General features: G+C 40.8%; 1 protein-coding gene across 1 annotated transcript; it reads left to right on the forward strand.

Moving 5' to 3' along the window:
• Positions 1-19,008: 19,008 nt before the first annotated feature.
• Positions 19,009-20,253, forward strand: LOC141597476 (COP9 signalosome complex subunit 5a-like). Its single transcript, XM_074417941.1, has 2 exons — positions 19,009-19,374; positions 19,966-20,253. Exons 1-2 carry the CDS (start codon positions 19,009-19,011, stop codon positions 20,251-20,253), a joined length of 654 nt encoding a protein of 217 aa, XP_074274042.1.
• Positions 20,254-20,939: the final 686 nt, after the last annotated feature.

Below are 20,939 nucleotides of genomic sequence, written 5' to 3' on the forward strand. Positions count from 1 at the left end.
ACCTAACTGGGCCGGACCATATCTAGTCAAATCCATACTCCCAGGGGGTGCGGTTAGAATCACAGACCTAGACGGGAATGAGTTTTCAAACCCCACAAATCTCGACCAACTGAAACGGTACTATGCCTAGGATAAGACAGAAACGCGCCTCGCGTAAACCTACGTGTCGCTCTTGTGGCACTAAATAAACGGCCCCTGGCCCATTTGAATGTCACTATGCTCTTGCATCCTGGCAAACTTGTCATCCTCATATCATCAAACAAACTAAATTCGCACCTCCCGAGTAAGCAAAAGCTCATGCTTTTTTTTCTATGTTCATTACAAGCTCTTGCTTCGAACAATTATTCTTTTACATTTACTCGAACTACGCGCAAGGGTTTGATTTCACTTTTTAAGTGAATACGTAGGCAATCCTTCACGGATTCAACCCACCGATATATTTAAAATGTAAATAGAAGGACATTTGCATTGCATTTGAAATTCGACAAGAATAATTAATAGAAAGTACCAACGGTTTCATAACCATTCAACCTTTTTATTTCATTCAATTTCTAATAAAATAGTACGACAAGTAATAGAAAATAGATAAGCTAGGATTCTAAAAATCCCTCCTCTTTATTACAACAAATAATAATAATAATCAAATAATAATAATAAGACTTGGGCTATTCCTCCATCTTTCCCTTGCCCTTGTCGTTCTTGTCATATTTCTTGTCACGACCTCGAGCCGGGCGCTCTTGCGCCACTTCAGACCTAATCACCAACGGTCTTTCTCGAGGCCTGACTCTTCCGTTCTTGCCAACCACCATTTCTGCAACAGGAGTAGTCTTCGATTTCTTTGAAGGATGAATGACTTGAAAGCCGGCTTCTTCTTCTCCTTCAGTCAGATGCTTCTCTTTCTCTTTCTCTCCTTCGCGCACTTTGTAGTCAACGGGCTCGCGCTTCCTTAGTCTTTCGCGTTCTTCCGAAGTCGCAGCCTTCCTCCACCTCAGATAAGAGTCCGACACCCACAAAGCATTGGCAGAGAAACTCAGGAACCACATATTTCTTTGGGCCCATTTCATAGCCCACCCTCTTCGGCTCTCGGTAGTCAATGCCATGGCAGTCTGCGGGACGGTGTCAAGCCTAGGGATCGTCTGCTTCAACCCGACTTGCCTCATCAACCTTTCCGGAAAGATGCATACCATAAACTCCAATCCGGGAATGCGCACGGACCTAGTAGGATCCAAAGAAGACACTCCGTGTGACAGACTTGAGGTGCCACCACGGTACAATCCACCCGATCAAAGGGCCATCATCGGTCTTGACTTGTTCTTCCAATAGTCACGGACCGAGTGAAATCCACCATGTACAACCTCGTCCTCATCGAAATCATACGGGCATGATAGGAAAGTGCATGAACAGGGGGCTCGAGCAATCGGAGACGTTCCATAAGCCAAACCTACCAAGACAGGTATTAGACATCCCGAAAAAAAAAAAAAAAAAAAAAAAAAAAAAAAAAAAAAAAAAAAAAAAAAAAAAAAAAAAAAAAAACGAAAAAAAAGAAAAAAAACGAAAAGAAAGAAAAAAAGAGGGTGTCTTTTTACCTGCAGGATGACGGGACTCCCCAAAAACGGAAGATCGCGGTTGGATTTCCTATTATCCAAGCCCAAAATAATCTCCCCTAAGCATAGGCAAGCTGGGCTCCTGCGCAGCTCCATTTGCTCAATAAGACCCAATAAACGGGGATCACCTCGCAGTTCTTCGTCAACATGTCCTTGAAAGACATAAACATGAAGCAGACAGAAGCCAAATGCTCTCCTTCTAGCAACATAAGAGACAGTAGGGTCGGCCCTGTTGATGAATCGATCTATAAAATCCAACATCCGCACGCCTTTCGAAGTAACAAGGCGATCCACCTCAAGTCTAGTGAGTCCAAGCAAATCTCTAAACTTGCTTTTATACCCTTGAGCAGTAGAAGGGATGGCAGGTAAATGTTCGGGGTCCCACCCGCCAATAATAGCGAATTTCCTCCTAAAAGGACAAATATCACCTCCTGGGAACGCAAAAACATGATAATTTGGATCCCAATAGTCAAGGCAAGCATCCAAGAACGGTCTTACAACCTTAATGAGTTTCAAACTCAATAAAGACCCAAGATTATAAGCACCCATGTCGTGCTTCTCAATGTTCGAAAACTCATTAGTCCATTCCTTCAAGCGAATCTCTAAGGTATTCATGATGATAATTTTCTCTTGAAAATTTATTGGGAGTTTTTATGTGTGAATCGGCGACGAAGAGACGGAAGAATTATATGATTTAAAGCTTCATCGACGCTTCTATTTATACTAATTGCTGTTTCCAAAAATCCGTCAGAACTGACCTACTTGGGAACAGGCGCGGCACCTGCTGCGCCTCTTCAAAGGGACGCAGCTCCTGCTGCGCCTCTTCCCCAGGGTCACTTCTGTGATTTCCGTGTTTGGATCTTTCCTAATTCTATAACGAATAATTTCCTATTCCTACGGGATTTTATTTTGGTAAATCCGAGAAATTTACCATGCTTCAGGTTTCCTAAATTCGCGGGCATGCATTTCGAGGCGACATCGACACTTCCGCCATTACAGCACACTTTAAATCATTTCTTTTTGACATAATTCATTTTAATAAAGTTTCAATATTTCTAACTTATAGATTTCTCTTTTTCTTTTTTTTTAGGGGGTAGCCCTCCCTACCGTCCGGTCATTTCCGACAAAATTTTTGCATTTTGCATTTTGGTCCTTTTGAGTCTCATTTTGCACTAGTTAAAGGCCTTATGTGTATATAAAATGTATTTGTTGCATGATTTTTTCCGGTAGCATGACGGCGTAAACCGTCGTCTACCAAACTTGTTCAAGAACTAACCTGCAGATACAAGCAACACAACCCAACAGCAAAGGCACTCAGGCCGTCATATATGCAACAAAAAGCAAATGCACAAGCAAACTGGGGGCTTCGCCCCAAACAAAGTCGAAAAGTCCAGGCAAACTGGGGGCTTGCGCCCCAAAACAAGTCCAAAATGTTTCAAAATCAAATGTACAAATCTACAAAGCTACGCCAGACTACTGCTGGGCACCCTCCAACTCAGCAACCCTCGCCGTAAGAGCGGCAATCTCAGCGTCCCGAAACTCGAGCTCCCTCAACAAGCGAGCCGTCTCCTCTCGAGCCTGGGTCAACCCTCGCTCCGACTCATGACCAGCCTGCAAACAACAACAAGTTGGCTCATGTCAATCAATTCAAACAAATTTGGAAATCAAGAATCAAAAAAAATCAAAGGGATTCATACCTGACGACCTCGACCACCGACGAGCGCCTCGATGGCGGTAGCTCGTAGCCGGTTGGCCACCCTCCATAGTGCCACGAACCGAGACGGCGCGACCTGCATTTCAAAGAAATTCTTAGCAAATTGAACAAGTTTAATCAAATGTGTTCTTACACAAGAGATAAGCTAGAGGCTCACCCTCCGAATCAGATGCTGCCAGTCATCAAGGCCAGCATCCCTCACAGCTACGTCAAAGTCACGCAGCTCAGAGATCGTCGTCCTCCCGGTCGCGTCGGTGTACTCAAGAGTCTCGGGGTACACTGGGGGCTCGATGCCCGCCGCCTCAACCTCCTGCAAAGACAAACGACTCTCATTAATCGATGATCTTTCGTCGTAACTCTCGAAGTCAAACAAAGAAAAATAAAGGATGCTCACCGCTACTGGCCAGTACGCCAACCTCCCGTAAAGGAACGCCGAGTAGTCCTCGCCAAGCAGAAGAAGGTCGTCGCCACCGACGCCGGCCAAGTCCGCCTCCCTCTCAGCCTCAGAAGGCTCCCTGAACATCGTCCTAGGAGGATCGACGGGAACCGTCAATGCGCCCCGAAAGCACTGACGAGCTAACCGCTCGCCCAGATACCACACAGGACCCATCGACGTCCACAACGAAGAAATTTCGACTCGAGCTCCTAGGACGAAGGACCTCAGCAACAAAAGGAGGCGCTCCAGCGTACTCCGCCCAAGGTCTGGGCACCCACTGCGACAATATGGAGGCAAAGGTCATTCCTATGATCAAATTAAAGCAAAGGACAGAAATATGAATGAATACAAACGAGATACTCACGCTGCCCAGCTGAAGGGCGTTCACATCCCGCCGGTAGACGTTGTGAGAAGAACGCTTGCTCTTCGTCCGGCACATGACCCAATCCCTCACCAAGGGATAGGCCCTCTCCAGCGGCTCCGTCCTCTTGGGCGCGAGGCTCGGAAAGTAGGAGTACACCCACGCCTATAAAACGGAATAGTCAATGACGATCTTTCGATCTTTGATAAAAGAAATTGCAATCAAAAAAGGTTCATACCTCCAACAGTAGCCCAGGTCCGACAGCGCCAGGAGAAGTCCCCTTCTCCATCAACTCCGGACGAACCATGGCCCTCATAAAGCGGATGGGGACCGCAAAACCAGCTGTGACCCAGTCCCAACGCCCTAGGGAACTCAGGTCAGAAAGGAAGGGAAGAAGCTTCGTCGACAGCCTCTCACCCTTGTCTCCGAGGTAAATCGAAGACAAGAACCACCAGAGCCACAGACGAGCCCTATGCTCGGTTGTACAGGGAGGAGGAGCCGTCTCCCTCCCGTCAATCACCACCGATGCCGGGGTCTTCCCCGCAAAGTAATCTCGAACATAGGTACTGGGTACCAAACCCGCACGCAACACCTTCGGCGACGGGTTCCACCGATCGGCCTCCTCGCCTCGGCCGAATCGCCCCTCATGCCGATCTCCGCCACGTCATCTCCTCGATCCCACACCTGGACACTGTAAATCATGCCGTAGTCCTCCAAGGTGACTCTCACCTCACCAAAAGGCAGGTGAAACGTGGAAGTCGTATCCCAAAATCGATCCAAGAAAGCGCGGACCAGGCTAAGGTTGGCCCGCAACTTCCTCTTCACGATATCCCTCCAAACCTGAACCAGAGGACCAAACGCTCCGCGCTCAATCATGGCCCTCTCCTCCGCCGACAGCCGCTCGTAATGCTCCATCGCCGTCGTATACCCCGAGAACGACCGGATGTTCCCGGCCTCCTATTATGGTTTGAAACAAAGCTATCTTTAGTTTTGAAATAAATTTAAAAGGAATTTGAACAAAAATAGAAAAGGATAGGTAATGAGTTAGGGAATTCCTATTTACCAAGCTCTTCACCGTCCTGTAGGACAAGTGGCCCTCTGCAGCCCACACAAGGTACCTACTCTCCCAGGTCTCAGCCCACGAAGGAGCACCTCTCAGCTGGCGACCTCCTCGTCCGAGATGGGCCCGTCTTGGAATCTCCTCCTCGTCAGCGGCCTCCTCCTCGGGAACCTCCTCTGCAGCAGCCATCACCGCAGCGGTGAAGGCCTGCTCTAGCGCCTCCTCAACAACAGCGGTGTCTACATCCATGGGATCTCTCCCGGAAGTAGAAGCATCATCACCTGCAACGAATAAAGCGAATCCAGGCCGCATCACATGATGACAAGCCTTTGTTAAGTAGCATTTCGAGCCTTCAAGGCCCGGAAATCGCCCCCTTCTGGCCATCTTTGGCCATAGTCCCACCAAATCAATCACTCATGTGATGAATAGGGTCAAGTCAAGTCCAAGTCAAGGCCTAGTTCCGAGTTCGAGTCGAAAATTCGGCAGCGTTTCGCTATAACGGCGATTATGCCCTAAAAGGTGTCCTGCAAAAGTTGTCACAAACCAAACTTCCGAGATGGCAGGAAGTTTACCCATCATCCAAGGGTCCCAAATATCAAATTTCATCACAAATGGGCAATCCTAAGGCCATTTTCGAAGCAATTTACGATCTAGCTGTGAAACCGTCTCAAAATTCGCTCAAGGGCTCAAAACTTGATGAAAATTCGAAGTAAATACATGGTTATGTTCCTAAAATTGCCTACTACTCATTTCTAGTATCAATTTGGTGTGACAAATCCATTTGGGGGAAAAGCCCCAAATTTTCGATCAAAAGGGTCGAAAACCCTAATGTTCGCGGCTCGAAATTCGACAAATGTGGAAGGTTAATGCGAAATTAAAGCACATACCTCGATTAGTCATATTTTAAGCAAGCTTTTGAATCCAACCTCGACGAAATTGGTGAAGATTTGAGAGAGAATGGAGTGATTTATGTTTCGAATGAAATGAACATTAAACCTTCTGACTTTCGCGTTTTTACGCAGAATTGCCAAATTGGGGAACAGACGCAGCAGGTGCTGCGCCTCTTCCAAGAGACGCAGCTCTTGCTGCGCCTCTTCCTTTTGTTCCCTCCATATGAATTTTCAAAAATTCGTTATGAGTTCGTTATTCGTGGGCCCATCTTTGGTGCGCCTCTTCCTCGATGACATTTTTATTACTTTGGTCCGTTTCGACGATTTTTCTTTCGTTCCGGCCCGCATTTTATCCGGCGCGACGATATTTTGCAGTATCGTCTAAATGCATTCTACCCGGCGCAGTAGTATTTTGCAGTACTGCTCATTCAAAGTTTTCTCTTTCGACGATCAAGATGTTCCTAGTCGTCGACGTATTCTCCAACAAGAGTCCGCTTGAGACCGACGCAAGCAGATTCAACTTCCAAATTTCGCCAGAATTCGTTTGAGACCGACGCAAGCGGATTCCCCCAGCAGTTTCTACCGACGTCCTGCTGTTTTCAACATCTCTTATTTCCCGCGAAGTTCGATTAAGTCTCAGGTACGGTCCCTTCTTATGGCTGGCGAGCTTCCTTACGTAGTCTAATGGACTTTAAACGACCCTCCCCGATAGTCGACAGACTCTAAAATGTTCCCGACGACAGGTCCTTGGCTCAGACCCCTTGAGCCGCCTCGCGTCGCCATAGTCGTCAGGTTGTAATCTTCGATTGACCTGATGGCTATACTTTGACTTTCGCCTTGTCCAAGCCTCAGTCAAAGTGGGGGCTCTGTAGACACCTCGTTTCTGCACCCCTCGCAAACCACCCTGTGATGATTGGGCCGCATGTTTGATTCGCGGAACGATTTGTGACAGTTCGTAAGATTATCGTCAAGTGATTGCTCAAATATTAAATGTCAACCTCTTAGTTGTCATCTACGTACCGATACGGTCGTTTTGGCGATAATTAGAGTACATTCGAGCCCGGTCAAAAACCGTCTCCATTTTCGATAGTTTGTTAAATCCCGAGTCGAATGTTCGAACGTTCCGGATATTTCTATTCCATATTTATCAAATTTTATCTTTTGGCAAACAATATCCCGTAATATTCAAAAGATAATCGAATTAAATCCGTCCTACCATAACTTAAACACGGAAATCTTTCTTAAACAGAGGAAAACCCCACGGGAACAGACGCGGCGGTCTTGCGCCTCTTCCAAGAGACGCAGTGGCTGCTGCGCCTCTTCCCAGGCCCTTCTTTGCATGATTTACGTATCTTTTTTATATCTTTCCGAGATTCACTTCCAAAGAGTCTCCGAAACCCTAATTCCTCCACGTGATTAGTATAAATAGGAGCTTTCGCTCCTCATATTTCTCACGCGAGTGTCCGCCCTTCTCTTCTCCCTTTGCATTCTAGACTTCGTTCTTACTAATTGGCGCCTACGTGCTTGAACCTTCGACCACGTAAGCTCGGATCTTTCCGGGTACCAGCCTTTCCGTTGCATGACCGACCAATTTGACCACTACACCAATAATCAATCTAATTAATCAATCTTGTTAAATCGTTTTCCTCTTACGGGGGCACTCTTTCCTTGCATTCGCGTCGAGCATTCACTAATCGATCTTCTTAGTTCATCTCGTTCCGTCAACATGTAAGTCTGAGGGTGTATATTCCTTTTATTTATTGTATTTTAATTATTGCATAACAATTGTAAGATTTATGTCGGAAACACCATTAAAATCGATTTCTACAAACCGTCTTTTAAAACCTGTTTTTGCGGATTTCCGAGATAGACGTCGAGAAAAGACGCAGAATCGCCGCGCCTCTTCAAAGGAGCGCAGCACTGCTGCGCCTCTTCGTGAGGCTGCCGCAGTTCCTGCTTCTTTTCTTCTTCTTCGTCCTCTGTTAATTCGTCTTTCGTTTTTATTTGCTTTCAATTGTCGTCTGTTAATTTGTTCGCATAATCATTAATAAATTATTCATTCATCATTATCACGCTCAATTCATCATTAAGTCCGACTTAAATCCTAGATAATCAATATTTGCGGGTTTTCGTCATTAATATTCAATTCGGGTTTTAGAGGTTCAAATCGTTCATATTGAGTTTCAGGAATTCGTTGTTGATAAATTTACATCTGTTTATTTATTGTTCATCACTATTTCGTCATCAATTCATCATGTTTAGTTTAATCAGTTAATCGTTTGTTAGTTTGTTCATTCATTAACATCGACCCTTCACATAATTAATCCGTTTAAATCCGTCTAATCCATGTTTTACTGTTTTTATGACTTTAATCACATGTAATTAACCTATTAATCACTTCTATCCGAGTCTAAAATCATAATCAATCCATTAATTTACCCAATAACATTAACGGTTTGCGCTTTAAAACTTCGGCCCGAGAACTCACCCTTGAATAGACGCAAGAATCGCTGCGCCTCTTCCAAAGGGCGCATGCGCTCTGCTGCTTTGTTCGAGGTGATTTCTGTCCCTGAACTCCTTTTCTGCCTTGACCTAGTTTGTTTAGATTACGTATTAATCAACTAATAATCGTATTATCACCTTCTGACTTGTTCGTATTTCTTTGTTTTATTCTTTTATTCCTTTTTATCAAATCATCCGTTTTAAAGGTATTTTCGACATAAATCGCTTGTTCCATTGTAATTATTGTAATTTTTATTATTGTATTTATAATTATTGTATTTATCCTATTATTTGTATGTTTTCACATGTAAATAAGCATTAAATCCTACTTCGACCAAATTGTATGTCTAATTAATTGTTCAACCGACTTAGTCTTAATTCACATGTTAGGATTAATCTAATGGATGTTGCATTGCATGCATATAGCCGACGATATATCAAGTACGAATAAACTCCCTAATCATTAGTAGAGGCCGCTATCGAGGCGGGCGGGATTAGGTGTTCGATCAAAAGAGCTTCCTAATACGTACCCTCACCCCTTACTCCAGATCTCCGTGAGCACCCGTGTTCATTGGCATCCACGAGAGTCATTCTAGACATAGAATGCTAAGGGTAACGATTGCTTAGTGTTCATGTCACTACTTTATGTCTTGACATGACATGAGGTATTCGAACGGTTCCAATTTCCCATAAAAATTGGTGGCGACTCCATACAAAATGCAAACGCTTGTTTTCGAGCCCCTTTATCCAAGCGCCCCCGTGGGCGGCCCGCTGTCCACAAGACCCAAGTGACAGGCCGACAGGATGCGTCGGTTAGGCTGTCTAGTACGTTGACTTGCTGTCTTTTGGCTTTGACCTTGCTCAATATGTTGACTCGGTCAGCGGGTGCAGAATATGCCCCATCAAACATATCAACAAATTTCAAATAAAAGAACGTATTGTTCTATGGAAGCAAATATTTTACAAAATCATAGATCTACTTCTTTTTCAGTTGCATGAAATACTTTACTTAAATAAAAATATTAGTTAAATAATTATGGTTGAAATTAATGAATAAAAATAGGAAAAGCAAATAAAACATATTGTAAAATAAATCTGGATTGAATACAAATTAAACTAAAAAATTGCAACACTCTTTACTAATATCAATTCGAATAATCAATAAAATAAGAGTAACAAATTTCCTTAAACCAATATAATAAAAAAGAAACATCATATATGCAAATATGTACTGAGTATCATATTCAAGTTAAGGGTAGTGATTGATCCACGGGGTTCAATTTTTAGAATAAGAGAGAGGTGAGAGGTGACTAGGGCAGGGTGAGACTTGAGAGGGGAGAAAGAGAGTAACAAATTGTGGTTGTAGTTGTTTTAAGTTTTTTTAAAGTACAAAATATGATTATATATGATGAATATATGAGGGCATGAGGCTATATATGATAGAGGTATCTTTGGGCGTGGGCTAATTGGCCACTATGGGATTCATCTAAACCCATACTCAAATTAAGTTCACCCGTTTTACGTATTATTTTTTGCATAATTTTTAATTTAAAACGAGTATATTCATTTTAATCTTAAGATGGGTAAATTAGTATGGATATGACAAAAGTTGGATACATAAGGAAACTTATATGCTTAACTAAGATCATATTTGACCCGCTTTTGTTTTAAGAGAGAGTAACTGTTATTTTTGTAGGCAAATTCTCATTTAAAACCGTTTTACATAACTCTTATTGTGAAACTAAGTATAATACCCACGATGTTTAAGGACCCTTTTGACCGACCGTTTGACCACGGAAGATCTTAGGAGAGGATATGTGAGAGGATAAGTGACTTATGCGGTTGGTTGCTCGACCTAGTAGAGACGACTCGGCCGAATAGTGGGAACACTCGACCGAGTATTAGAGTACTCGGCCGAGTATAGCCGCTGTTGACGCGTTATTATAAAACGCAAGTTCGCAGTCTTATTTCATTTTCGACGGTTCCATTTCACTCTAACCCTACTTATCCCTCTATCACCTATCACCCACCTTTCCCTACACTCTCATATAGCCTAGACATTTACCATGGAAGGGGATGGGGATTACTCATGAAGGATGCTTATAAGGATGTTGTCGTTGTCGCCGTCGATCCGCGTCACTAGGTAAGTCGCTGTTTTGTTGTCGTTTTCAGTAGGCTTTTGGGGTAGTCTTATAAGAGGATATGGTTACCATTTGTAGGATGCGTCTCGGAGTCTTGCTTGGCTAATTGTGGATGCATTTTCATGGTTTGGCGATAAGATAGGGTTTCCCTACTCAGTTCCTGTTTAATTATTTTGAGATTGTATTGTATTGTGTATGATTGATTGTCTGCCGATCTTTGTGAGAGTGTTGGTGTTGGTGTTGATGTGGTGTTGATGTTGTGATGGTTGTGGTGGAGTCACTTGCGGGAGTGGCTTAACACCCTAGTTCGCCCTCCGTGGAACCCGCCATGGGAGGGGATGCGCATATTAAGAGTTATGGATGTCGTTCGTTGATGTGCGGGCTTAGTTGGGGATTGGCTGCGGTTCCCACTAGCGGTGAGAATTACTTGTTGTGATGGGTAATCTGGCAGGAAGACACACTTCGGTGTGTAGTCGGTTACTGTGTGAGATCGGGAGACTGGAGGAGGATGATGATCAACTGATTGCCTTTTTGTACTTGTCTTATTTTGGTTATTCAGTAACTGACCCCGTATTATGTTTGAAAAACTGTGGTGATCCATTCGGGGATGGTGAGCAGTTGGTTTAGTAGGTACAGTTGGTTTGTTTGCTGATGGGCTTGGAGGGAAATCGAGTCACCACGCAAGCGAAGTAGAAGTCCCGACGCATGAGCTTAATAGCTGTCACAGTTATCACTTTGTATCACGTTATGTAGTTTTGGGTTGTAAAAGCTTAAAGTATTATAATATAAACTAGTTTAGATCCCGCGCAATAAATGCGCGGTATTTTTAGAGTTTTTATTTTTGTATTACTTAGTCATGCTAAATTAACACCCTATTAATTTTTCATATTTTACGTTATTATATTTTGATATGAGAAAAAAAATTGAACTGTAACCAGGAAAACTGAGTAAAATTGAACTGTGAAATAATACTGGTTTCTTATAAATTTTTCATTTTTCTCGTTATTGTATTTTGTTTCGACCAAAAAAAAAACTAAAAATTAATTCAAGAGAATTGAGTAATATGCAAAAATGTATTTTTTTATAAGTGTTTTTTTTATACCAGAGAGCTAGTGATTCCAATTTAAAAATTCTCTCAATTTTTTTTTGTTATAAAAGTAATCAAAATGATTTTTTTTATACATAGCACGAATAGTATGAGTCTCATTCTCAAATCATGTTTATACACAAAATATGAGTCAAGTCATTCTTAAATAATAACATTAATAAAAGATTTAATAGTTTAAAATTTTATATTATTTATACTTTACATAAAATATTATAGTTTAGTGTTTAGTGAAAAATTATATAATTTGAAGAAAAGATTAACTTTAATGAAAATAATTATATAATGAAATTACATTTTTTAATTTTTAATTACATTTATTAGTAAATACAATTAAATTATCAATAATTTCCTTATTTAAAAAGTTGCTTTTTAGAGGGAAAATTTATGAGTTGGCCAATAAAATTTGTTAAATAAAAAGTTGGGAGATTTTATTATTTTACTTTAAAACTGTACTCCATATTTCTAAGATAATTAAAAATAGGGTTATTTAATGGGAATACTACAATCTATGGGTGCCCTTCTCAAAATACTACAACCTATAATTTAACTAAGAATACTACCAAGTATGACACCATTCCCCTCATATTACAATACGTGGAAGGGCAACCGGAATGACAGGTTGCCTTTGTTTTAAACACACTAATTAACCAGCTTCCTTCCTTCCATTTCCTTAACCTTACCTTATTACTCCTCCTTTTCTTAAGTTTGATTTATACTGAACTTTTGCCCGATCTTAATTAAATACAAACACATATCTCGTATCACCTTCTTCAACCATTAAATACAAATAGCTAAGAAACCCACCAGAGTTGCTCCCGTACACCCAACTCCACGCACCAACTTGCATCAAGTACCAACGTGCATCAAGCAAGGTCACGGAAACCACCCATCGCCACCAATCCTTCTCCTCTGATCTGCCACTTCAGCTATTGTCGCCTTGAACCGCCGTGCTCCTCCACCAATAACAGTGATAATTTCCGAAAACCCTAAATCCCCATTTTAATTTGGGGGTAAATTTTACTTCAAATTCTGGGTGATTGTGGAATTGCGGTGTTATTATGGCTGTCAGAATAGATGCATAGGGGTCGTGAATTCGAGATAGGTGGTCGTGGACAATGGTGGTGGTGGTGGTGATATAGTGAGGGAGACCATTACCGGTTACTTGTATGATTTTTTTTTTTTTTGGTTCAACGAAGCGCGCACTTAGTTGCATTACAATAAGGGAAGGGGGAATCGAACCTGAGACCTATTATCCAGGATACCTCCGTCTTAACCACTAGGCTAAGACATCTTCGGTACTTGTATGAATTTTGTGAGGTATAAAACTTAGATGTAAATGGAGGATACCTTATTTGTTTGTGTTGATGAGGGTTCTTGGGTAGTAGCTTATTATTGATTTAAATGATATCTTACTTGAAATTATTGATTAACTATTAAGGCTGAAGTTAATAAATGAATATGAAAATGGAGGAAAAATTAAGGAGAAAGAAGAGAGGGGGAAGTTGCAGGTATAGAGGAGGAAGATGAAAAAAATTAGAAAGGGTCAAAAGTGGGACCGATGTAATGAAGATGTAAAAGAAGGGGGTGAAGTTTTAAATAAACAAAAAAAAAGTGCCCCACGTCATGGTTACCTGATGCATCAGGTAAAATAAAGGGGGATTCTGTTTTAAGAGAAGTGGTACAATAGTTGGTAATATTCTTAGTTAATCCATAGGTCATAGTATTCTAAGAAGGACCACCATAGATAATAGTATTCCTATTAAATAACCCTTAAAAATAAAAAGAAGAAATATCTACTACTCCGTATAAAATTTAATCTATATTTATATTTTTTTTATGACCACTTTTGAAACAACATACTCGTGCAATTTGTACGGGTTTAAAACTAGTAATTAAGAAAAGAAAGAACAAAACCCGAGTAGTATGAAAAATGGAAAGAGGGAACAATACGGCGACTAGGAGGGAGTACACTTTAACAAAGCTCGTTTTTATCTCTACCGATGATCACTATTCGAGCACTCGATTTAAGTTATCTAAACATAACTGAAACCCGTTTCAATTTAAAGAGAATTGCATTTGAACCAAATTACACTCACCTGAGACAAAATAAAAGCATACTCCCTCCGATTCTTAATAACCCTCCCCTTTTATGGGGGGCACGGAAATTAAGGGAGGAAAGTATTATATGGTAAAATATTGTAATGGGGTAGGAGATTGGAGAGAGGGAGTGTATTGTGTGATTAAAATAAGTATTGTTGTGGGGTAATGTGATTAAAATAAGTATTGTTGTGGGGGTAATGTGATTAAAATAAGATAAATTATGAGTATTGTGGGGTATTGTTGTGGGGTGGTGTGATTAAAATAAGTATAAAAGTTTGTCAAATAAGGAAATAAGGAGAGTATTGTGAATAGACGAAAAATGAAATAGGGAGGGTTATTTAGAATATGAGGGAGTATTACGTACTCCCTCGATACCAGATAAATGATAACGTGGTAAAAAATGAGATTTTTAAGAAAAAGGTTAAAAGCAAGGGTAAAGAGGGAAAAAATAGGTGGGGTATGTAATTGTGGATTTAATTGTAGGTTGATATATAGGGTATGTAATGACAGTGTGTGCAAATATTAAAAAGGCATAAGGATAACTTGGTAATGTTGTGGGCCAAATAAGAAATGTTACCATTGGTGTAGTACGACCGTATTAGGTAAGTATTATCATTGATCTGGTATGAAGGGAGTATTAAGCGAGTTTCATGCATATTCAAGGACTCGACATTATAGCCGACAAAAACTACATATAGGTGAAAAATATCGACTCGACCTGGTCCGAGATTGAATCAACAGCCGATCAAAATCATACGGAGTATTATTTGTCTTAACGATTTGAAAAAAAAAAATTAAAAAAAATGAAAGGTTAAAATAAGATGTAAAAGTAGAGTTGGCACAGTGGGCCGCGGGCCGGTGGGCGGCACGGCCAGGCACGACTTCAGGCCTGGCCCGGCACGGCACGGGGTGGTTTTCGAGGAAGCACGGCCCAGGCACGAGTGGGCTGGACATGGGCCGCGGCGCGAGTTTTCCCACATTTCCATGCCCAGGCACGGCACGGCCCAGGCACAAGGTGGCACGGCCCGTACCAGGCACGGCGGGCCTGGCACGGCACGGCCCGACAAAGCACGGTGGAAATTTATGGCTGTTGGAAATTTATGGCTGTTGGAAATTTGGAAGTAGCCGTTGGAAATTTGAGAGTTGGAGGTGATGACTGTCACTGTGTCACACCTCCTGATTACGTGATTTTGTTATTTTTTTTTTTTTTTTTTTAAATTTCCAAAACTCTATAAATACCACTCTAATTCAATTCATTTTCTTCACAATTCAATCCATCTCTTATTCTTCTACTTATCTTAATTCTTACAAATTACAATCTTACAAATATGAATTATTGTGATATATAAAATTCTTATATAAAATAATTAGAAATTAGTAATTAGCTATTTGGGTTTTGTGATAATTAGTTGAATCGGGTTTTATGATAATCAAGTTGTTGAGTCGGGTTCAAGCAAGGCTATAATTCTTCATTCCGATATTCCGAATTCCGATAGCTTTGTTTGCATTTTCTAACTCTACTTTTTATTATATTGTTTTTATTTTTGTTTGAGTTAAATTTAGTTATTTAGTTTTATTTACATTTTAATAATTGTCTTTTAAAATATAAATTATAATTATGGATTCACAAAACTCGTCTAAGAGGTCACGTCTTTTAATTAGTGAGTCTGATTCGCCACTTACAAGAAACCCCGACCCTCAAATCCCGACGACCGTACCATTTAACATGAACCAATTTATCGACAATTTCACAACATCCAATGGGCGAATCAATCAACAATGGGTGCCACACCGAATCTAGTTAGTAGTACTATTTTTGAAAATCAACCTTTTGAAGGACCTAATACAATACCACCTTTTGTGACGGGGGGGGGGGGATAAGACCACATTTTGTGACGGGGGGGATAAGACCACAATCCGAACATGGTTCATGCGGGGATGGGTCATCTACCGAATCAAGGCCACCACATACACAACCCGACCAACCCGACCAACCCGACCAACCCAACCAACCCATAGTAGAAATATGGATGACCGAAGAAGAAATGGAGCCAATACGTAATAAGGGTGGCGCTAGTGAATCGTGGAAACATTTTATTAATTGTAAAAATAAACCAATTTGTAAATGTATATATTGTGGAAGCATACTTAGTTGCGGTAGTAAGGGGGGTACCGGTCATATAAATCGACACTGGAAAGGTTGTCAAAAACGTCTCGATCGTGGGCAACCTTCAATGGACCAATTTGTGACTCACCCCGATAACCAATCGTACAATTATAGTTATGATGAATGTTCCGCTCAATTGTCTAAAATGATTATTCAAACAGAAAAACCGTTTTCACTAGCTGAACACCGTGCTTTTAATGAATATGTTAAAAAAAATCAACCTCGCCACAAAGAAATAAGTAGGAGGGTCGTAAGAAATAATGGTATGGTACAATTTCTAACGGCACGACAAAAACTCATTTCTGAGTTTGAAAACACTAAATGTAGATTTAGTATAACTTCTGATGGATGGGATTCTGGCACCGAGTATTCGTATATGTGTATTACCGCTCATTGGATAGATGACAACTGGAATTTGCAAAAACGAATCATTGGGTTTGCTAAATTAGAATACCCTCATAACGCCGAAAATACACATGCAGTTATCATGAACGGTATTAATGAATTTGGACTTGCATCTAAAGTTTCAACTTGTACTTTTGATAATGCATCTACTATGACCGCCGTTGCTAACTTGTTAAAAACTAGTTTAAATGATGTTCTTTTAGATGGTGATTTGTTGCAGTTAGATGTGCATGTCATGTTTTAAACTTATGTGTTAAAGATGGTCTTAGTGGTATTAAAGATTATCATGCGAAATTTAAACTTATTGTTATGCATTTTAATACGACAAGGTGGAGACGTCAATAATGGCGTGATTTTTGTAAAGCAAACGGATATGATTACATAAAATTTCCCGAGGAAAATAACACTAGATGGAATTCTATGTACATTATGTTGAGTGCTATAATACCCTATAAAGAACCTCTTACTGTTTTTTGGAACCGAGCCTTTCCCAATAATATGTTATTTGAAGAGGATTGGACAAAAATTTCATTGTATGTTGATTTATTAGGTGCTTTTAACAATGCAACTCTCTCTTTTTCACATGTATATAAACCTACCGCTCCTCATTTTATTGGTAATGTTATTCCTATTGCACAACTTTTTAACGATTATCGTAATAATGATATCTTTAAAGGATTCCTTCCACAAATGGAGCAAAAGTGGCTCAAGTATTGGTCTGATATTCCGATTGTTTATATTTTTTGTATGATTTTAGACCCTAGGTGGAAATTAGAGGAAACTATACAATTAGTTGGTGCTTATAAGAGTCTATTATGTTTACCTTTTAACGAAGATCAATATAGAGAAAGTGTTAGATCTAAATTTTTTACTGTATATAACCATTACGAGTCTGTTATTGGTAACTTCACTCGTGTTTCTTCCCGTCCTACTTCTTGTGCAGGTAGTAGTGGTGGTGCCATTCAAGGAACAAGCTTGAACGCTCTTAAAGGTTTGATGAGTAGGGTAAGACCGAATCGACAACAATCTACTCCAACATCCAACTTGGCGGAGTATCAAATGTACAATAGCTACGATTATTTGCGAGGTATGTCCGATGAAGAGGCCAACAACCTTGACCTTTTGCAATGGTGGCGAAATCAAAGGAGGTCACTTCCGGTGATGTCGGCAATAGCAAGGGACTTTTTAAGCAGTCAAGTCTCTTCCGTTGCATCCGAAAGTTGCTTTAGTGGAGCAAAAAGGGTTTTGGATGAAAAACGAACTCGTCTAAGATCCGATACACTTAATATGTTGGTGTGCTATAAGGATTGGATGGATGCCGAGTATCGCCAACAAGACGAGGTCGATCATGAAGTCGAGTATGATTCCGACCAAACAAGCACCGAGTCAAATCCATAGTTGCATATATTTTATTAAATAAACAAAACACCAAAAAAAAAAAAAAAAAAAAAAAACGTTACCTAATCTCCCAGTGACCCAATCTCCTTTATATATACATTATATACTTAATACTCCCATGGGCCATGACTCTCATCCTTCCATTAAAAAACCCTAACCATTCTCAGTTTCTCAAATCTCACATTCTCACTGTGGTGCCGCACTGCCGCCATTCTATTCTTTTTCTCTCTTTTATTTTCTGACCACCAAAAACTCCAAAAATAACCATCTCCTTCGACCTCCAACCACCACCAATCACATACCTCCTCCAAACTCCTCAAACAGTGACTATCACCTTGTTGTATACCACCATCCTCCGCCGTCTGCGCATCATCAGTAAGCATCAGATCTATCAGTCATGGCTTCCGCGGTCCACCGTCTAACTCTCACAAATAAAGAGTATTTTATCGATTGCATGTCTCAACTAATCGTTTTAATTTACAGTCGTTTTAATTTACAATCGTATAAACAAGACTTGCTGTAATTTTACATGTTCAATTTTTTTTATACGAACATACTAGTTATATTCAAAATAAATCTAGTGATTTTTACATACTAATTTTTATTATATGAACATACTAAATTTTACATGTTCATTTTAAGTTGTTAATATTGTATTTTAGATCTAGTGATTGGTGTTGAAAGTATTATAGATCTGATGTTTAATCAAATTTCGCAATGTTCTTCAGAAATTGCGATTAATTATGCATAACATTTTTCAAGGACTGCGATTAATTCGATCCGTTTCATAATATGAAGTGCATTGTGCATAAAAGAGAAGTGAGTACGAAAATGGGCCATGGGCCTGCCCACAATTCGATCCGTTTCATAATATTAATTATGCATAACAATTTATTAGCTAGATGTAAGCAAATCAATTTGTTTGCCATTAATATAGGGTAGGAGTTTTGATTTATCTGCTGATTAATTGAATGAATTTCGCTGATTTAAGGATGAAATTAGGTTTAATTTTCTGATTTGCATATAAATTTTGATGTTTCTCTGAATTGTGTGTTGCATGTTTGTATTTTGGAGTCATAGATTTAACAATCTGAATCCCTTTCCCTTGTAATTAGAACGACAATGGATTCGGCCACAGCAAAGAAAAAATTCGAACACCTGAACAACATCACAACAACCCTTTACCTCAACTCCCTGGATGACTGTTGGGGCCAAGTTTCGCAACAAGATGACCCCATTTACCTTCAGCGGGTCGTAATGTCAGATGTGGCTCTGTTAAAAATGGTGAAACATACGAGCTCAAATAACTGCATACCATTGCGGGAGTTTTCGAAGAAGGTGAAAGACGGTCGAAAAGACTTGGGGGGTTTATTCAAAGGAAAGGTTTGTGGGGATGCTATACTTGTCATGGATGCATGTGTTTTGCCTCTTGATGACAATCTTGATTTTCACACTAATTTGCTGGATTACTTTGAGACTCAGCTTCAGGTTTGTCTTATACTCGTATGCTAATACGAATTGTGCTGTTTTTGTCCGTGTTATAATCTGGTGGTGCGTCCAAGTGTCTGATACATCATAATTTGGTGATGTTTGTTTGCGTGCTATGATATTGTGGTGCGTTAAGAACCGTCAAACCATGACACGGCCCGAAACTGGACCCATTTATTTAACTGGGTTGACACAAACACGCCACGAGATTTAACTGGGTTTGGGTGGGGTTCATGATCTGTTTAAATGTGACACGAACCAGACAAGACCCGATGTGTGTGTGCTAGGTCTAGGTGTGTCCAAGTGTCTGTTATATATGGCCGGGCTATCTGAGTCTTGTACATAGCAAGTTGAACAACTGATACGGCGCTTAATGGCCCGTGTTTAATAACATGATGGAAAACTGGAACTGTGCCTTTCCTAGGGTCTAGTTCATTAATTAGCATGTCGCATCTTATGCTCCCGTGTCTCGTGTTTGTTAGTACATTAGATTCACTTCATTTCATTTGAATACGTTTTGCTGCCTGCTGAGTGCCTGCCCCTAAATCAGGCCTCTTCCTAAAGAAATACGAGTAATTTTTTCTTGTACAGACAGGAGGGTTGGAAGATGTGGTTGGCTGGTATCGTACTAGTGCTATTGGCGACTTCCCCACTGAGATCGACATCTCCACACAAATGCGCATCCAGAAGTTGAAGGATCTGTCTTTTGCTCTTATTATTGACGCCGGCACCACCATTGACATCGTCAAAGTGTTTTTTCAAGCTTTCAGGACATATCCAGAAGGCTATACTCAAATGAATCGCAAAAGGGATAGGCCTGATTTGGCTTTGGAAGTTGATGGGGCATATTCTGCACCGCTGACCAAGTCAACATATTGAGCAAGGTCAAGGGTATCCACAGCAAAGTCAACGACTTAGACAGTCTAGCCGATGGAGCCCATCGGCCTGTCACCTGGGTCCCGGCCTAACAACCTGTCAGCCGGGACACACATCCGCGTACTCATATCCAAGACCCTCGGCGAGCCTACCACAGGTCCATCGGCCGAGGGTACAACGGTCTTTTCACCTAATGAGCCACTTGGCCACTTGGCCACTACGTGACAAAAGGTGAATGCCTATAAATACTCCTCAACCTTCATTGAGAAAAGGATCCACAAATTGACCTAATAACCACTATTCATCTGGTAATATCTTCCTTATCTCTCTACAATACACTCTTAGCCAAGTTACAACAACTTCTCTCTAAGTTTACTGACTTGAGCGTCGGAGTGAGTACGCTCGGCCAAAGCCGAGCCCTCAGTTTGTTCATCGTTTCAGGAGACCGCAAGGAGGATTCGAGCAAGGACATCATTCTACTAGCTACGAGTGGTAACAAATATCTGCTCTGGAATTACACCCGGAACAATTGGCGCCGTCTGTGGGAAAGACACTAGAAGCTAGTCACATTCATTCCCAAACAACAAAAACAAAAACACAAAAAAACCCACCCCAAAAAAAAGCTAAGAAGATGTCGAAACAACAACAAGTAGTCGTGACCGACGAAACCGAGCTACACCAAGATGATA

This window comes from Silene latifolia, chromosome 8 (genome assembly GCF_048544455.1).
Source record: "Silene latifolia isolate original U9 population chromosome 8, ASM4854445v1, whole genome shotgun sequence".
NCBI lineage: Eukaryota > Viridiplantae > Streptophyta > Magnoliopsida > Caryophyllales > Caryophyllaceae > Silene > Silene latifolia.